Consider the following 17,090-nt stretch of genomic DNA (forward strand, 5'->3'; position numbering starts at 1 on the left):
GAGACCTTGGAGTGCAGGTTCATAGCTCCTTGAAAGAGGAGTCGCAGGTAGATAGGATAGTGAAGAAGGCGTTTGGTATGCTTTCCTTTATTGGTCAGAGTATTGAGTACAGGAGTTGGGAGGTCATGTTGCGGCTGTATAGGACATTGGTTAGGCCACAGTTGGAATATTGTATGCAATTCTGGTCTCCTTCCTATTGGAAAGTTGTTGTGAAACTTGAATGGGTTCAGAAAAGATTTACAAGTGTTTTGCCAGAGTTTGAGCTATAGAGAGAGGCTGAACAGGCTGGGATTGTTTTCCCTGAAGCCTCGGAGGCTGAGGGGTGACCTTATCGAGGTTTACAAAATTATGAGGGGCATGGATAGGATAAATAGACAAAGTCTTTCTTTTCTCTGGGGATGTGGGGTCTAGAACTAGAGGGCATAGGTTTAGGGTGAGAGGGAAAGATGTAAAAGAGACCTAAGGGGCAACCTTTTCACATAGAGGGTGGAACGAGTCTGGAATGAGCTACCAGAGGAAGTGGTGGAGGTTGGTACAATTGCAACATTTAAGAGGCATCTGGATGGTAATATGAATAGGAAGGGTTTGGAGAGATATGCGCCGGGTGCTGGCAGGTGGGACTAGATTGGGTTGGGATATCTGGTCGGCATGGATAGGTTGGATCGAAGAGTCTGTTTCCATGCTGTACATCTCTATGACTCTATGACTCGATGACAACCTTCAGATGACAATCCACTGATTCCAGCTATTAGTCTGGTCAACCTTCCCTGAAACCTCTCCAATGCATTTACATCCTTCAGCACAGGGATCAATACTGTAGACGATATTCCAGATGTAGCCTCATAAACACGCTGTACAGTGTAAACAAGATATCTCTACTCTTAAACTCCAAAACTGCCCCCAACAACAAAGGCCAAAATTCTTGCTCCTTGCTGAAGCTGGATGCTAACTCTCTCCATTTCATGCACATGTCCTCTCAGACTCCTCGATGCTGTACTTTATTGGAGCCTCGGCCTATTTAAACAACAGTCTGCTTTCTGATTCTGCCCCAGCCAGGCCCTGAGTTGTCCTGCACTCACTGGTCCCTGTCATTCCAGCATTTCGATCAAACTCATTCCCTCTCACTGCTGTAGTTGAGCAAAGACATTGTCACCTGTTCATATCCAGCAGATCAATAGATTCATTGATAAAGTAGCAGATAGGACCATTCAGCCCATCAAGTCTGACCTCCAATTTCATATCAAATCATAGGGACTTACCTTGGGAGTCGGGCCTCCATTTGCTGAGAGGTGCGAGGGAGGGGCGAAGGACTTCTGGGAAGGCATATATTTGTGTGGTTGTGTTATCCGAAACACTACTTGGGTAGTGTCTCCCACCCATTCTCCTCCTCCTCTCACCAAAAAAAAGGACCTGTGCGCCAGATTGGTAAGGTAACGAGTTTTTTTCTATTCCTTATTTTTTCAACGTCTCTTTGGGAATTTAGAATAGTGGGAATGGAGGTTAGGGCAGTTGAATGTTCCTCCTGCAGAATGTGGGAGGTAAGGGTCACCACTAGTATCCCTGCTGACTACATCTGCGGGAAGTGCACCCAACTCCAGCTCCTCGAAAACCGCGATAGGGAACTGGAACTGGAGCTGGATGAACTTCGGATCATTCGGGAGGCAAAGGGGGTTATTGAGGGGAGTTACAGGGAGGTAGTCACTCCTAAGGTACAAGAGAAAGGCAGATGTGTTACAGTCAGGGGATGGAAAGGGAACCGGCAGGCAGTGCAGGGATCCCCTGTGGCCATTCCCCTCAATAATAAGTATTGGATACTGTTTCGGGGGGAGACTTACCAGGGGAAAGCAGTGGGGCACAGGGCTCTGGCACAGAATCTGTCCCTGCTGCTCAGAAGGGAAGGGGGAAGAGGAGCAGAACAGTAATCAGTGGGGACTCCATAGTTAGGGGGACAGATAGGAGGTTCTGTGGGGACGAGACAGACACACGGTTGGTGTATTGCCTCCCAGGTGCCAGGGTTCGTGATGGCTCTGATCATGTTTTGGGGATCCTTAAGGGGGAAGGGGAGCAGCCCCAAGTCATGGTCCACATAGGCACCAATGACATAGGTAGGAAGAGAGATAGGGATTTAAGGCAGAAATTCAGGGAGCTAGGATGGAAGCTTAGAGCTAGGACGAACAGAGTTATTGTCTCTGGTTTGTTGCCCGTGCCACGTGCTAGTGAGGCAAGGAATAGGGAGAAAGAGGAGTTGAACACGTGGCTATAGGGATGGTGCAGGAGGGAGGGTTTTGGATTCTTAGATAATTGGGGCTCTTTCTGAGGTAGGTGGGACCTCTACAAACAGGATGGTCTTCATCTGAACCAGAGGGGTACCAATATCCTGGGGGGGAATTTCGCTAAAGCTATTGGGGTGAGTTTAAACTAATCCAGCAGGGGGATGGGAACCAAAATTGTAGTTCAAGTACAGAAAAGGTTGAGAGTAGGGAGGTCCAAAATCAAGTTTCAGGGACGCAAGATGGCACCGGCAAGCAAGAAGTTGGTTTGAAGTGTGTCTACTTCAATGCCAGGAGCATCTGGAATAAGGTGGGTGAAGTGCAGCATGGGTTGGTACCTAGTATTCCGATGTTTCTGGCCATTTCGGAGACATGGATAGAGCAGGGATAAGAATGGTTGTTGCAGATTCCAAGATTTAGATGTTTCAGTAAGAACAGAGAAGATGGTAAAAGAGGGGTGTGTGTGGTATTGTTGGGTCAAGGACACTATTATAGTTGCAGAAAGGATGTTTGGGGACTCGTAAACTAAGTAGTACGGGCTGAAGTTAGAAACAGAAAAGGAGAGGTCCCCCTGTTGGGGGTTTTCTACAGGCCTCCGAATAGTTCCAGAGATGTAGAGGAAAGGATAGCAAAGATGATTCTCGATAGGTGTGAGAGAGACAGGGTAGTTATCTGGGGGACTTTAACTTTCCAAATATTGACTGGGAACACGATAGTATGAGTTCTATCGATGGGTCAGTTTTTGTCCACTGTGTGCAGGAGGGCTTCCTGACACAGTATGTAGACAGGCCAACAAGGGTTTGGTACTGGGTAATGAGCCCGGCCAGGTGTTAGACTTGGAAGTAGGTGAGCACTTTGGTGATAGCGATCACAATTCTGTTATGTTTACTTTAGTGATAGAAAGGGATAGGTGTATACCATTGGGCAAGAGTTACAGCTGGGGGAAAGGCAATTACGATGCAATTAGGCAAGATTTAGGAAGCATAAGATGGGGAAGGAAAGTGCAGGGGATAGGCATATTAGAAATGTGGAGCTTATTTAAGGAAAAGCTACTGTGTGTCCTAGATAAGTATGTATCTGTCAGGCAGGGAGAAAGCTGTAGAGCGTGGGAGCTGTGGTTTACGAAGGAACTGGCATCTCTGATCAAGAGGAAGAAGTTGGGATGTTGGGATGAGATGTGAAGGCTCAGTTAGGGCACTTGAGGGTTATAAGGTAGCCAGGAAAGACCTAAAAGAGAGAGCTCAGAAGAGCCAGGAGGAGACGTGAAAAGTTGTTGGCAGATAGGATCAGGGTAAACCCTAAGGCTTTCTATAGGTATTTAAGGAATAAAAGAATGACGAGAGTAAGATTAGGACCAATCAAGGATAGTAGTGGGAAGTTGTGTGTGGAGTTAGGGGAAGCATTAAATGAATATTTTTCGACAGTATTCACTCTAGAAAACGACAATGTTGTCGAGGAGATTACTGAGATACAGGCTACTAGACTAGGTGTGATTGAGGTTCACAAGGAGGAGGTATTAGAAATCCTGCAGAGTTTGAAAATAGATAAGTCCCCTTGGCCAGATGGGATTAATCCGAGGATACCCAGGGAATCCAGGGAGGAGATTGCCAAGCCTTTGGCATTGATCTTTAAATTGTCATTGTCTACAGGAATAGTGCCAGAAGACTGGAGGATAGCAAATATGGTTCCCCTGTTCAAGAAGGGGAGTAGAGATAATTCTAGTAATTATAGACTAGTGAGCCTTACTTCAGTTGTTGGTAAAGTATTGGAAAAGGTTATAAGAGATAGGATTTTGTAATCATCTAGAAAAGAATAATTTGATTAGGGATAGTCAGCACTGTTTTGTGAAGGGTAGGTCATGCCTTACAAACCTTATTGAGTTCTTTGAGAAGGTGACAAAACAGGTAGATGAGACTAAACTGGTTGATGTGGTGTCTATGGATTTCAGCAAGGTGTTCAATAAGGTTCCCCACAGTAGGTTATTGTACAAAATGCAGAGGAATGGGATTGTGGGAGATTTAGCAGTTTGGATCAGTAATTGGCTTGCTGAAAGAAGACAGAGGGTGGTGGTTGATGGGAAATGTTCACCCTGGATTCCAGTTACCAGTGGTGTACCGCAAGGGTCGGTGTTGGGTCCACTGCTATTTGTCATTTTTATAAACGATCTGGATGAGGGTGTAGAAGGGTAGGTTAGTAAAGGTCGGTGGAGTTGTGGATGGTGATGAAGGATGTTGTAGGTTACAGAGAGACATAGATAAGCTGCAGAGCGAGACTGAGAGGTGGCAAATGGAGTTTAATGCGGGCAAGTGTGAGGTGATTCACTTTGGTTGGAGTAATTGGAATGCAAAGTACTGGGCTAATGGTAAGATTCATGGTAGTGTAGAAGAGCAGAGAGATCTCGGTGTCCAGGAACACAGATCCTTGAAAGTTGCCACCCAGGTTGACAGGGTTGTTAAGAAGGCATACAGTGTTTTAGCTTTTATTAATAGAGGGATCGAGTTCCGGAACCATGAGGTTATGCTGCAGCTGTACAAAACTGGTACGGCCACACTTGGAGTATTGTGTACAGTCCTGGTCACCGCAATATAAGAAGGATGTGGAAGCTTTGCAAAGGTTGCAGAGGAGATTTACTAGGATGTTGCCTGGTATGGAAGGAATGTCTTACAAGGAAAGGCTGACAGACTTGAGGCTGTTTTCGTTGGAGAGAAGAAGGTTGAGAGGTGACTTAACAGACATATAAGATAATCAGAGGGTTAGATTGGGTGGACAGGGAGACCCTTTTTCCAAGAATGGTGACAGCGAGCACGAGGGGCATAGCTTTAAATTGAAGGGTGATTGATATCGGACAGATGTCAGAGGTAGTTTCTTTACTCATGGAGTAGTAAGGGTATGGAATGCTTTGCCTGCAACGAGAGTAGATTCGCCAACTTTAAGTACATTTAAGTTGTCATTGGACAAGCATATGGACGCACATGGAATAGTGTAGGTTAGATGGGCTTCAGATTGGTATGACAGGTTGGCGCAACATCAAGGGCTGAAGGGCCTGTACTGCGCTGTAATGTTCTATGTTCTATGTTCATAGACTATTACAGTCCAGAAAGAGGCTATTTGACCCATCGTGTCTGTACTGGCTCCTGAAAGAGCGACCCAGCTTGTCCCATTCTCAGTCCTGTCTCTAAATTCATTCCTTTCAACTCGATTTCCAGATTTCATGAAACGTCCTATGGATTCTGCCTTCACCGCTCTCTGAGGCAGCACATTCCAAATCCTAACAAATCTCTGTGGAAAGAAGTTTCCCCTCATCTCACTCCAAACTTTCTTGATGACAATCTTGAAATTGTGGGCCCTACATACTGACATAATAACTAGTGAAAACAGATTATCCGTCTTCCTCCTGTCAAAATTGCTGATAATTTTGAACATCTCAATGTGTCCCCTCTTAACCTTCACTGTTCCAAAGAGAAGGAGCCTAATTTATCTAATCTTTTCTCATGTCTAAAATCCCTCATTCCTGGAATCAATCTCAAAAATCTCCTTTGCACTCCCTCCAAAGCTTTAACATCCTGCCCTAAATAAGGTGCCCAGAATTGAGCACAATACAATGATTTGTAGAGATGTAGCATCATTTCTCTATGCCCAAGATTCCTATAAGCCTGCTTAATAAGCCTTCTTTGAACTCCTATGAATGAAGGAGAGACACAAGATATTTAATTTACTTTTTATTTTCACTATCTCAGGTGTACATTTGTATCTGATTTATTGACAGTTTGGTTGTGATGTTACAAAGTATAATCTCAGAATTCAATGACACATTCAGTAACATCCTGTTGTCAATGGGAGGTTTCTGACCCCAATCCCTGACCCAGACCCTAAACCCGGGGGTCATTGTGACGTCAGGGAGGCCCCGCCCCTTTAACAGCTGATTCTCAGAAACTGGTTTAAATCCCAAGTCCCGAAAAAAGGATAAAGTTTCTCAGTGAATTTATTCCCAGTGAAGGTGTGGAGATGGGACTTGGTGTCCGCGTTGCAAAATGAAACTGTCCCACATTCATAACTGAGATAAACTCCCACCTTCCTAGGGATCTGACCAACAGGGAGAGGGGATCGAGGAGAGGAGTTTATATAAAATTGATTCCCACTCCGCTCCATGGTCCAGAATCCATTCCCTGGGATCACACTGACCCAGTCCTTCCTCTGGACAGACTCTGAGGCTACTCCCAGACCCCAACACTGATTCCCCCCAACGTCCACCTCCCAGTAATGTCTCCCCGATGTGAATCCCTGTGAGCCCAGGGCACAGAGACGGGTTGTAAACCTCTTCCCAGTATTAGGGAGATTCCTCCGAGTCTCGGTCCGTCTCAAACTCTTCAGATTCTCAAAGATCTCGAGCCAGGGATTGGCTGTTTCCACATCCAGGGTCACTGAGACTGGGAGAAAAACGCAGAGAATTAGAGACAGTCCCTGGGTCTGGGAGTGTGAGGACGTGCGTGTGCATGTGCGTGTGGTAGGGGGTGGGAGTAGGGCAGGAATGGGACATGTGTGGGGGTGGGAGGTGGGAGGGGAAGAGGGGATGTGTGTGGGGGGGGAAATGGGGTGTGTGTGTGCGGGGGGGATGTGTGTGTGCGGCGGGGGAAGGGAGAATGTGTGTGGGGGGAGAAGGGGGATGTGTGCGTGGGGGTGGGTGGAGATGTGTGTGGGTGGGGGGAGTGTGTGTGGATGGGGATGTGTGTGTGTGTGTTAAAGGGGGAGGGAGATATGTGCGTGCAGGGGGAGGGGGTGTAGGTGTGGGGGGGAGAAAATGTGTGTTTTGGGGGGGAGGGGAAAGTGTGTGTGGGGGAGTGTGTGGGGGTGGGGAGGGGGATGTGTGTTTGGGGGCCAGGTAGGAGACAGGCAATTCCTGGAAGAAGACACAAAGCCGGGACCACTCCATGAACAGGAACTGTGTGTCGTAATGGAGGCCGTGCACCTGATGGAAGCAATATGTCATCAGGTGCCCCACCCTGGAGGAGGCTCGATGGAAAGGTATCGCTGCAGGGTCTGAAGGTGGAAAGTCACTCCCTGGGTGTGAAGGTACACCAGCCCCTGACCACCCTCCTCAAGCGGGAGACTCCGAACCGCAGCAGCAACTCAGTGTTGCCCCTTGTCCCAGAAAAACCCGAGGAGCTGTTTCTGAATGGCGGTGACAAAGCCGGGGGAGGGCCCAAAGTGACCAGCCGGTCCCACAACATGGCGGCCACCAGCTGGTTTCTGAGCAGCACTCGCGCCCTGTAGGACATCACTCGGAGCACTCCTGTCCAGCGAGCTGGGGGAGTGGTCATCTTAGTCTCCAACACGTGCCAATTCCCGGCCAGGATTCCTCAGCACGGTGAAGGTGGATTCCCAGGTAGAGGAGGGGAGGGGGACTCCACGTGAAGCACCGGAACTCCTCCGGCAGGAGATTCCATCCTCACGGATCGACCAGAATTCCCAAACACTTGCTCCAGTTGATCCTTGTGGAGGACACTGCAGAGTAGACCTCCTGGCACTCGCACATCCTCCGCAGGTCAGCTGGGTCTGTGACCACGAGGAACACGGTGTCGGTGTAAGCCGGAAAAATCCCCTCCAGCCCCGGCCTGCGCAGAGCCAAACCCGAAAGCTGCTTACACAAGAGGCACAGGAATGGCTCCACACAGAGAGAATAAAGCTGGGTGGACAGGGGCCAGACCTGACACACTCCTCTCCCACAGTGAGCTGTAGATCCCGGAGCGCAGCCTTCTTCTCTTCATACAACCCCCCACAGGGCCGGGTCCACATCAGACTGACTGAGACATGATTCCAGGTTGAGCAGCTCCTTCTCCAACCCCTCAATCCTGGATTTCTACCTCTTCCTCACTGACCCCCCACGTGAACTGCTGACAGAGAGACGGGCATGAGCCTTGCCCACATCCCACTATAGCCTCAGGGAGAGGAAGCCCTCCCCACCACTCTCCTTCTCTAGCTGGTCTGGAAGTGACAAAACGAGTCCTGAACCCGCTTGTCCTACATCAGCACGTTGTTAAAGGGCCAGTACACCTCCGACCCAACCCTGACGCTGAACGGTAGGTTGTGATCAGAGAGCAGTTCCTGTCACATGCAGACCTTCGGAACACGGGAGGCGTACACCCTGGAAATATAGAGACGGTCAATTCTGGTCACTCCGACCCCAGGCGTCACAAAGGGGAAGGCAATGGAATCAGGATGGAGAGATCACCAGACAACTACCAAGTCAAAGGTCTTAACCAAGTCCCTCAACCTCCCCACCCACACTGATCTCTTCTGGGTACCACCCTGGTCCCACCCCACAAGGATACATCTGAGATCTCCCCCTGAGAAGGATGGGTTCACCCTCACTGATGGAGCTAAGAAGAACAGAGACTTCCCCGAAGAAGCAGGTCTGCTCAGGGCCCATCCAAGGTGCGTATACGTTCCCAGAGTGAAGCTCCGTGCCTCCGAAATAAACTGTGAGCTGGAGCACACAGCCTGGCACGTGCTCCTTGACCCTCACCATCTCCTGCTGGAAAAAAGGGGTCAACAAGATGGCCACTCGTCAGAATTAGAGGTCAGGTGACTCATGAAGACCCTTCCCCGCCAATCCAGGAGCAACATAGCTTCGTCTCCTGAAACGGTCTGGATTTACTGCAGGAGGCTCACCGTGTACCTCTGTTCCCTGAGGAGGGAGAGGATACAGAATCTGTGCTGAGCCTTCCCACTACCGTTAACATTGAGGTTAGCAATGGATGTCTTCACGGCTGCCACTACCAGTTAAAATAATGAAACCCAACGTAGTGAGCGGGGTGGAGGGACTCATTTTCCCTTTCACTCCCTGAGGACAATGCAAAGGAATCCCACGCACAGCCTCTTCGTGTTCTTGTCCATTCCTGGAGCTGCCAACAGCTGCCAGGGAGACATGACCAGCAACAGTAGAGAAGTCCACCAGTCCATATCCAACTGGACTCTGTCTCATTGATAGAGCACCACTTTGAAAAACTCCTGGAGTTCTCCAATGGGAATGAGGGGGATCTTGTCCGTGAGCACCACATCTCCCTCCATCCTGTCTAACTCGGCATTGCTCCTGACCAATGCCCAGTCCTCCTCCAGGTCATCACATCTGACCCCTGAACCCTCCCCCACAGAGTGAAGGTGGTAGTTCGGAAGTTAGTTTCAACTGCCTGCAGTTACTATCTTCCTTCCCAGACCAGGACCAACACACCCCTGCACCCCCACACACAAATAGTAGGTAAAGAAAACTGAGAGAGAGCCGTAAGACCTCACCTGCCAATCCATCACCTCAGACATCACTGCGCTACCCACCGCCCCCCGCCCCCCCCCCCCCCATTCCAACCCAGAGGTCCAAAACAAGAGATCCCCAATACCCAGTGGCAATAGTCACTGACAGCAAATAGTCACAGCTTAATAATAATGAGATGGCCCAGGCACCGAACAGTTCCAGGACACAGACTCCAAAATACCGCCACTCACTGCAAGTGTTCTGGACCCAACAATTAATGTCCAGGCCTGAATCCCCCAACTGAAAGTATAAGTCCAGGCTCCAGGAACAGGCCTCCTGGGCAACGGCCGAACAGAAGTGCAGGCCACCACAATTCTCAGGGCTACGGCAGCAGCATGTACCAAGCTGAATCCTTCCAGACAGTCAGGCTGGCTGCAGTACCTGAGTCCACAGGCACTGGGCCCCAATCCTCCGCAGCAGTTAGAGTCATACCTGGCACAAAGGAAGATGGTGGTGGTGTGAAGGGTCAGTCATATCAGCTCCAGGACATCTCCGCAGGTGTCCCTCAGGGTAGTGTCCTAGCCCCAACAATCTTCAGCTGCTTCATCAATGCCCTTCCCTCTGTCATCAGCACCATTCGAGACTCCTCAGATACTGAAGCTCAAATGCAACAAGATCTGGACAATATCCAGGCTTGAGATGACAAGTTGCAAGTTAAATCCATACCACACAAATGCCAGACAATGACCATCACCAATAAAAGACACTCTAACCACCACCCCTTGACATTCAATGGTATTACCATCACTGAATCCCCCACTGTCAACAACCTTAGGGTTACCATTGACTCGAAACTCAACTGGACTCACCACATAAACACAGTGGCTACAAAAGCAGGTCAGAGACTAGGGATGTTGCAGCGAGCAACTCACCTCCTGACACCCCAAAGTCTATCCACCATCTACAAGGCACAAGTCAGGAGTGTGGTGGATTACACCCCATTTGCTTGGATGGGTGCAACACTGAAGAAGCTTGACACCATTCAGGACAAAGCAACCCACTTGATTGGCACCACATCAACATACATTCAATCCCTCCACCACCAGCGCTCAGTAGCAGCAGTATGTACTATCTACAAGATGCACTGCAGAAATTCACCAAAGATCCTGTGACAGCACCTTCCAAACCTACGACCACTTCCAACTGGAAGGACAAGGGCAGCAGGTACTTGGGAACACCACCACCTGCAAGTTCCCCATCAAGCCTGACTCGGAAATATACCGCTGTTCCTTCACAGTTGACAGGTCAAAATCGTGGAATTCCCTCCCTACTGCCATTGTGGGTCAACCCCCAGCTAGTGGACTCACCACCACCTTCTCAAGAGCAAATAGCGATGGGCTATCATTGCTGGGCCCAGCCAGCAATGCACAAGTCCCACAAATAAATTTAAAAAAAACCTTCTCCCCAGAACAGCAGGTGTGATTACATCAGTCTTCAACTCACTGAGAAGAAACACAAACCACCAGGCTCCCAAAGACAGCAGCAACAGAATCCCAGGTTTGAGTCCCTCCAGGCAGGCAGGCTGCAGCACCAGAGGCCCCAGGCTCTCGGCCTCACCCAGCTGCACTCAGTTACAACAAGTGTCACCACTCCAGCCTCAAGTTCCAATGACAGCAGCAGCAGATTGCAGATTCCCGATACACTGCCCTCTACAGGGAAAGCAACCCTCCACTACCACCCTCTGTCTCCTCAGATTGAGCCAATTTTGTACCCAAAAAGTGAGTTATAGAGTCATCGAGATGTACATCATGGAAACAGCCCCTTCAGTCAAACCCGTCCATGCCGACCATGGGTAAATAGTTATGGTTTATATTTTAAGTTTAATCAAGAGACATATCTCCAAAAACATATAATCAAGAAAGAACCCACTCTACTTACTACTGCAGATTCTCTGTAGGCCACACTTAAAACAACAATTAACTTATCTGATTCTGTGCTGTGAACTTCGCCCAAGAGTTCCTCTAAGATCAGTTGTGAATTTCACTGTTTGTTAATTTTCCCAGATGCACTCCGATGTCCAGCAATACATGAATTCAAACTGCAGAGGCAGTAACTGTGCAGGTTTTCTCTCTCTCTCTAATTCAATGACTTCACCATGTGCTTCCTTTGTTTGTTCTTCTCCCTTTTAAAACTGCTGTTGTTTTGACTTTTTTGTCCCTGTATTCCACATGATGTAACCTTGTTAACCAGTCTACTCTGCGCAGTCTTGTCAAATGCCTCACTGACGTCCACACAGATAACATGCACTGTCCAGCCTTCATTAATCATTTCGGTAAGTTCTTCAAAACCACTCAATCCGAGCAATTTGGGAGGGTTTAAACTAAGGGTGGGGGGGGGGGGGGCTGGGGAGCGCACTGTGTGTGAGAGCCAGACAGAGAATGAGAAGAAGGATCCATCTGAGGCTGAGGTAAGGAGCAAGTCAAATAGTCAAGGCAGGCAGGGGCAAAGCAAAGGTGGGTATGGTCATAATCGATACAGGACTGGCACCACTTCCAAACAATCTGTGAGGCCTGGAACCTGACAATGCAGCCTCTGTCTGTCCTGGGACCTCGTGACTGAATTGTCCCAGCTGCTGGATCGGGCCCTGAGAGCTGAGGAAGTGGGGGCCCATCCTCTTCTGGTGTCTGAGAAGGGGACAGCTGTGTGGAGCCGTGATGTGTTTGGCTTCTTCCAGGGAGCCACTGGGGATCTGTGCGGGATCTCTCAGTCACCCACCCACAAATGGATCAGTACTATCTGTACAAGATCTCAGCAGTTCCTCTCGTTTCCCCATGTCAAGGTCAGTCTTTCAGCCCCAGGCAGTAGGATTCAGGAACATCACTGTCTTCCCCCAGGTACAGGGAACCATCAGCTGTTGCTATTTTCCATTGAGAGGGCGATATGACAATGCAGTGGAGTTCATCAATAGGAAGTGCTTCCAAACCATTAATATGCAGATTGTCTGGAATCACCCGTTCCACTTCCTGAAGCTGTGTCCCCAGTACCGTGGGAGCTGCCATGGTTTCTACACCCTGGAGCACTCTCATGTCCCTGCTGTGTCTGAGGGTCCAGGTGCCCTACAAGCTGGTTCCTAGGGGACAAGTGCTACCCACTGTGGTTCGGGCGGATGACACCATTGCTCAACCCCCTGACTGAGGAAGAACAACCTATTGCTTTCGTTTTAACTTTGGGTTGTATTTTAGATCTGAGAAGACCTTGGAACAGGATGGCTGTGTACAGCAGTGCTCCTGAGAAGTGAATAGTGCACTTTGTAAGTCACATTATATTGGAGTGAAAAGTTAGTTTCAGTCCCAGACCCACAATATTGGGATGAAACCCAAGGAGAGGTTATTTAAACCGAGTATTTTGAGGATGTGTGGTAGCTCCAGGACAAAGCTATCACAGATCCATCCATGAACTGATCGACACTGAGTTTCCTGTGAGGGGAGGAGGTAGTCCAGATTGTTAACCCAGATTCCCAGGTAATGTTCTGGGGACTTACAAAAATAAGAACTAGGAGCAGGAATAGGCCACCTGGTCCTTCGAGCCTGCTCCACCAACCAATCAGATCATGGCTTGATCTTTCTGTGGTCTCAGCTCCACTTGCCCACCCTCTTACCATAATCTTTAGTTCCTTTTCTGTCCAAACAATTATCTATCTTAGCTTTAAAATCATTTTCTGAGGAAGCCACATCTATTTCATTGGGCAGGGAATTCCAGAGATTCACAACCCTCTGGGTGAAGAGGTTGCTTCTCAGTTCAGTCCTAAATCTGCTCTCCCTAATGTTGAGGCGATGTCCTCTTGTCCCAGCTTCACCTGCCAGTGGAAACATCCTCTCTACTTCTATCTTATCTATTCCCTTCATAATTTTATATATTTCTATAAGATCTCTCCTCACTCTTGTAAATTGCAATGAATATAATCCCGAGTCTACTCAGTGTCTCCCTATAAGCCAACTCGCTCAAATCCGGAAACAATCTGGTAAACCTCCTCTGCAACCTCGCTAGTGTCAGTACATCCTTACTCCAATAAGGAGACCAAAACTGCACATAGTACTCCAGATGTGGCCTCACCTATACCCTATACAACTACAACTTAAACTTCCTGCTTTTAAAGACAATCCCTTTAGTAATGAAGGACAAAATGTCATTTGCCTTCTTAATTACCTTTTACATCTGCACACCAGCGTTCTGTGGTTCATGCACAAGGACACCCAGATCCCTCTGCACAGCAGCATGCTGCAATTTTTCACCATTCAAGCCTTCTGGTGAGGAGACCAGAACTGCACACAGTACTCCAGCTGTGGCCAAACCAAAATCCTGTACAGCTTCAACATAACCTCCCTGCTCTTATCATCTGTGCCTCAACTGATAAAGGGGAGCACCTTGTTAACTGCCCTATTAACATATACAGCCATTTTCACTGATCTATGGATAAGCACCATTAGATCCCTCTGAGCTGGACAGTGTCCTGTCATTCATTGACTACCCCCTTGTCTTGTTACTTCTTCCAAAGAGCATCATCTCACACTTTTCAGGATTAAGTTCCATCTGCTATTGATCTGCCCATTTGACCAATGCATCATGATCAAACAGCCCCATCTCTGACATGATGCTGGGGGGAGCATTCCTGCTGAAGTAGGTTGTTGGGCCGAGGACACAGGCGTGAGGAGCTGCTGTTGTGAAGGCCAGCGGTGGAGATGATCCACCTCCAAATAATCACAACTATCTTCCAATGTGTTCAGTACAATTCCCACCAATGGAGAATTCCGCCTGATTCCCATTGACTCCTGTTTCACTGGGGCTTCTTGGTGTCACACTTGGTCACATGCTGCCTTGATGTCAATGACATTCAAGGCCAGATTAATCCAGGTTTCTGGATAATTGAGTGCTTAAATATACTCTCTTTGATATTTATATACATAACAATTTAAATTATAAATTATAATCAGCACAAAGGAACTTATCTGACCTTTATTCAATTTAATGGCCTCCACTATTTCTGTCCACACTGTAAAAGGTAAAAGCATGTTGGATTTTTCAGTCGACAGGACACTGTCTGTTCGTGACAGGTCATGACCAAGCTCATCGCTAATCCTGTAAATATTAAACAGTTTATCATAAATTCACCAGAAAGACTTTCCTGAATAATTTCATCAATTTTCAATCAGTTTCAGTAAAGTGCTTGTCCTACCTCCTCCTCCGAGAAACTTCCTCCTGAAATAAACCAAACACCAATCTGAGTTGACAGAGACTGACTGTCTATATCCAGCAAGCAGCAATTACACTCACATTGTTACATCTTATTAAGAGCTATCATTTTAAAAAAAAAATCATTCATGGGATATGAGTGTCACTGGCTTAACCAACATTCCTTACCCATCCCAAAAGTGATCTAAGTTGTGGGTCTGGAGGCATATGGAGACCAGACCAGGGAAGGACAGTAGATTGTCTTCCCTGATGGATGTTAGTGAATCAAATGGTTTTACAACAATCGACAATGTTTACATGGTCACCATTAGGTGATCCTTTCTAAAAAATGTCAGGTATTTTTTGGTGAAGTTAACTTTCACCATCTGTGAAAACTAGTCCAGCAGCATTACCACTACACCCACCATCTCCCCTGTTCTCATTGCGAACATGGAATAGAAAGAGGATATTACATTAAGGATATTGAAGATTGGGAGAAAATATTTTAAAAAGCAACAAGTGCAAAAGTTAATTGGTGATATTAAGCGACTCGATAAAACAGAAGATCTGATTCAGATGTTGAAAAGATGACAGAGTGGATTTGCTGGATTCAATTAAGATGATGCCACTTGGAGGGAATCTGAAAATACGGATCTGTAAAAGTAATCATGGGACAAATGAATCCAAAGGGAAGTTCAGAACCAAATTCTTGTCAAGAAAGTGATGAGAATGTGGAATCCACTGACACAGTGTGATTGAGACAAATGTATTGAACAGGAATGTGGAGAAACCCATGAGGGAGAAAGGAGCAGAGGGAGATAGTGACAGGGGAATGAAGGAGGATGGGTGTCTGCATCATGTTGGGACTGTTCACAGTCACACTTTCACTGAAATATAATCCCTCACCTTCAGAAATATCACTCCGTCTGTTTGTTCCAGCTGTTTCTCCAACTTTGAGAGTTTCTGCTGAATAGACTTTAAATTCTCTTGAATTTCTTGAAGATGTTCCTCCATTGGTTTGAGAATGTTTTCCTCTTGTTCCCTGAGATCTTGGAGTATACTCTGCTCTTTCTCAGTCAGCATCTGGTGCATTTGAGCAAATTCAGATGTGATGTGGCTCTGAAGATTTCTGGATTCCTCCTGTGAAATGAAACATCAACACAATATTTTTCCATGAAAAAACACAAATGGTCAAATCTAATGTTGAAGCCGAACCCAGGGAGATTTTACCTGAATTTGGGAGATCTTCTGTTTCTGCTGCTGCTCCATTCCTAGAGCCGTTGATTTCTTCCCTGTGAGAGAATCTAAGGAAGATTTCACCCGATCCTGGGATTGGGAGAGAAAATAAGAAACTTAAAGAGTTAGACCATGAAAATATGGTGGAATAATCAGGGGGTGGAATCTGTTTCCTTTTACCTTGTAGATTCCAACAGCTTCTTTAATCGGCATGAAGTTGTGAGATTTATGTTCCCGGGAATCTCTACAAATCACACAGACCAATTTCTTGTCAGTTTCACAAAACAGCTTCAGTTTTTCCTGATGCTCCTCACAGTGATGGTTACTTTCCTTCTCTTGTGGATTCAGATTTAATGTTCGAGCTTTCTCGGCCAGATTCGCTAAGGCCCGGTTGCCTCTGAGGGATCTGTCCGGAATCTCCTGTCTACATTCCAGGCAGACGATTCTCTCCTGCTTTTCCCAACTCTGGGTGATACAGGAGCGGCAGAAGTTGTGTCCACACTCCAGTATAACCGGATCGGTGAAGAAATCCAGACAAATGGGACAGATTACCTCCTCGGTCAAACTCTGGACCTGCTGTCTGGAATCCATGTCCACCCTCAGCACTTCCTGATTCCAACCACTTTTACTTTGCTGTTATTGCTTTTGTGAACACGTTCAGTTCAGTGACTCCTGAGGAAATTTGACAGAAGACTCAAGAAATTATTATTGAGCACCAATCTATTTCCCACTCACTGTTCTTTGTCAACGTGAAATGTAGGGTAGAGATCAGGAAAAACATAGTGAGAACTCTGAAGGAGAAGATACGGAAGGTGAAAATCCATAGAGATAAAAGTCCAAGGAATGTTGGTAGAGGGAGGGGCTGGAAGGAGGGGAGGAGTTTATATTTTAACCCTGTAAGTGACAGGATTGCCACAATTGTCTTTCACATACTAACACCTCTCAGTGATTTCTTTTATTAATTCACGTGTGGGATGTGGGCATTGCTGGCTGGGCCCTGAAGAAGTTGGTGGTGAACTGCCTTTTTGAACCGCTGCAGTCCATGTGCAGTGGGCTTACCCACAACACCATCAAGAAGCAAATTTTGCGATTTGGACCAGGCAACAGTG

At 47.3% G+C, this 17,090-nt stretch overlaps 1 protein-coding gene across 1 annotated transcript; it reads right to left on the reverse strand.

Moving 5' to 3' along the window:
- Window positions 1–5,992: 5,992 nt before the first annotated feature.
- On the reverse strand, window positions 5,993–16,823 carry LOC122541556 (nuclear factor 7, brain-like). The gene is made up of 6 exons (XM_087979228.1): window positions 16,162–16,823; window positions 15,976–16,071; window positions 15,652–15,885; window positions 14,750–14,772; window positions 14,528–14,652; window positions 5,993–6,697 (listed from the first exon to the last, which is right to left on the reverse strand). Exons 1-6 carry the CDS (start codon window positions 16,570–16,572, stop codon window positions 6,183–6,185), a joined length of 1,404 nt encoding a protein of 467 aa, XP_087835354.1. The 5' UTR covers window positions 16,573–16,823; the 3' UTR covers window positions 5,993–6,182.
- Between the last annotated feature and the right edge of the window lie 267 nt (window positions 16,824–17,090).

This window comes from Chiloscyllium plagiosum, unplaced genomic scaffold, assembly GCF_037043375.1.
Source record: "Chiloscyllium plagiosum isolate Xiang-an unplaced genomic scaffold, Cpla_swu_hap1 HiC_scaffold_35, whole genome shotgun sequence".
In the NCBI taxonomy this organism is placed as follows: domain Eukaryota; kingdom Metazoa; phylum Chordata; class Chondrichthyes; order Orectolobiformes; family Hemiscylliidae; genus Chiloscyllium; species Chiloscyllium plagiosum.

What these genes read in the sequence shown, in the direction of transcription:
- LOC122541556 (XM_087979228.1), bottom strand. Translation starts at nt 16,572, where the DNA reads ATGGATTCCAGACAGCAGGTCCAGAGTTTGACCGAGGAGGTAATCTGT. An exon ending in ACGGAGTGATATTTCTGAAG is followed by an intron (nt 14,773 to 15,651) that starts GTGAGGGATTAT and finishes GGTTTATTTCAG; the next exon opens with GAGGAAGTTTCTCGGAGGAG. An exon ending in GAAGTTTCTCGGAGGAGGAG is followed by an intron (nt 14,653 to 14,749) that starts GTAGGACAAGCA and finishes TAATATTTACAG; the next exon opens with GATTAGCGATGAGCTTGGTC.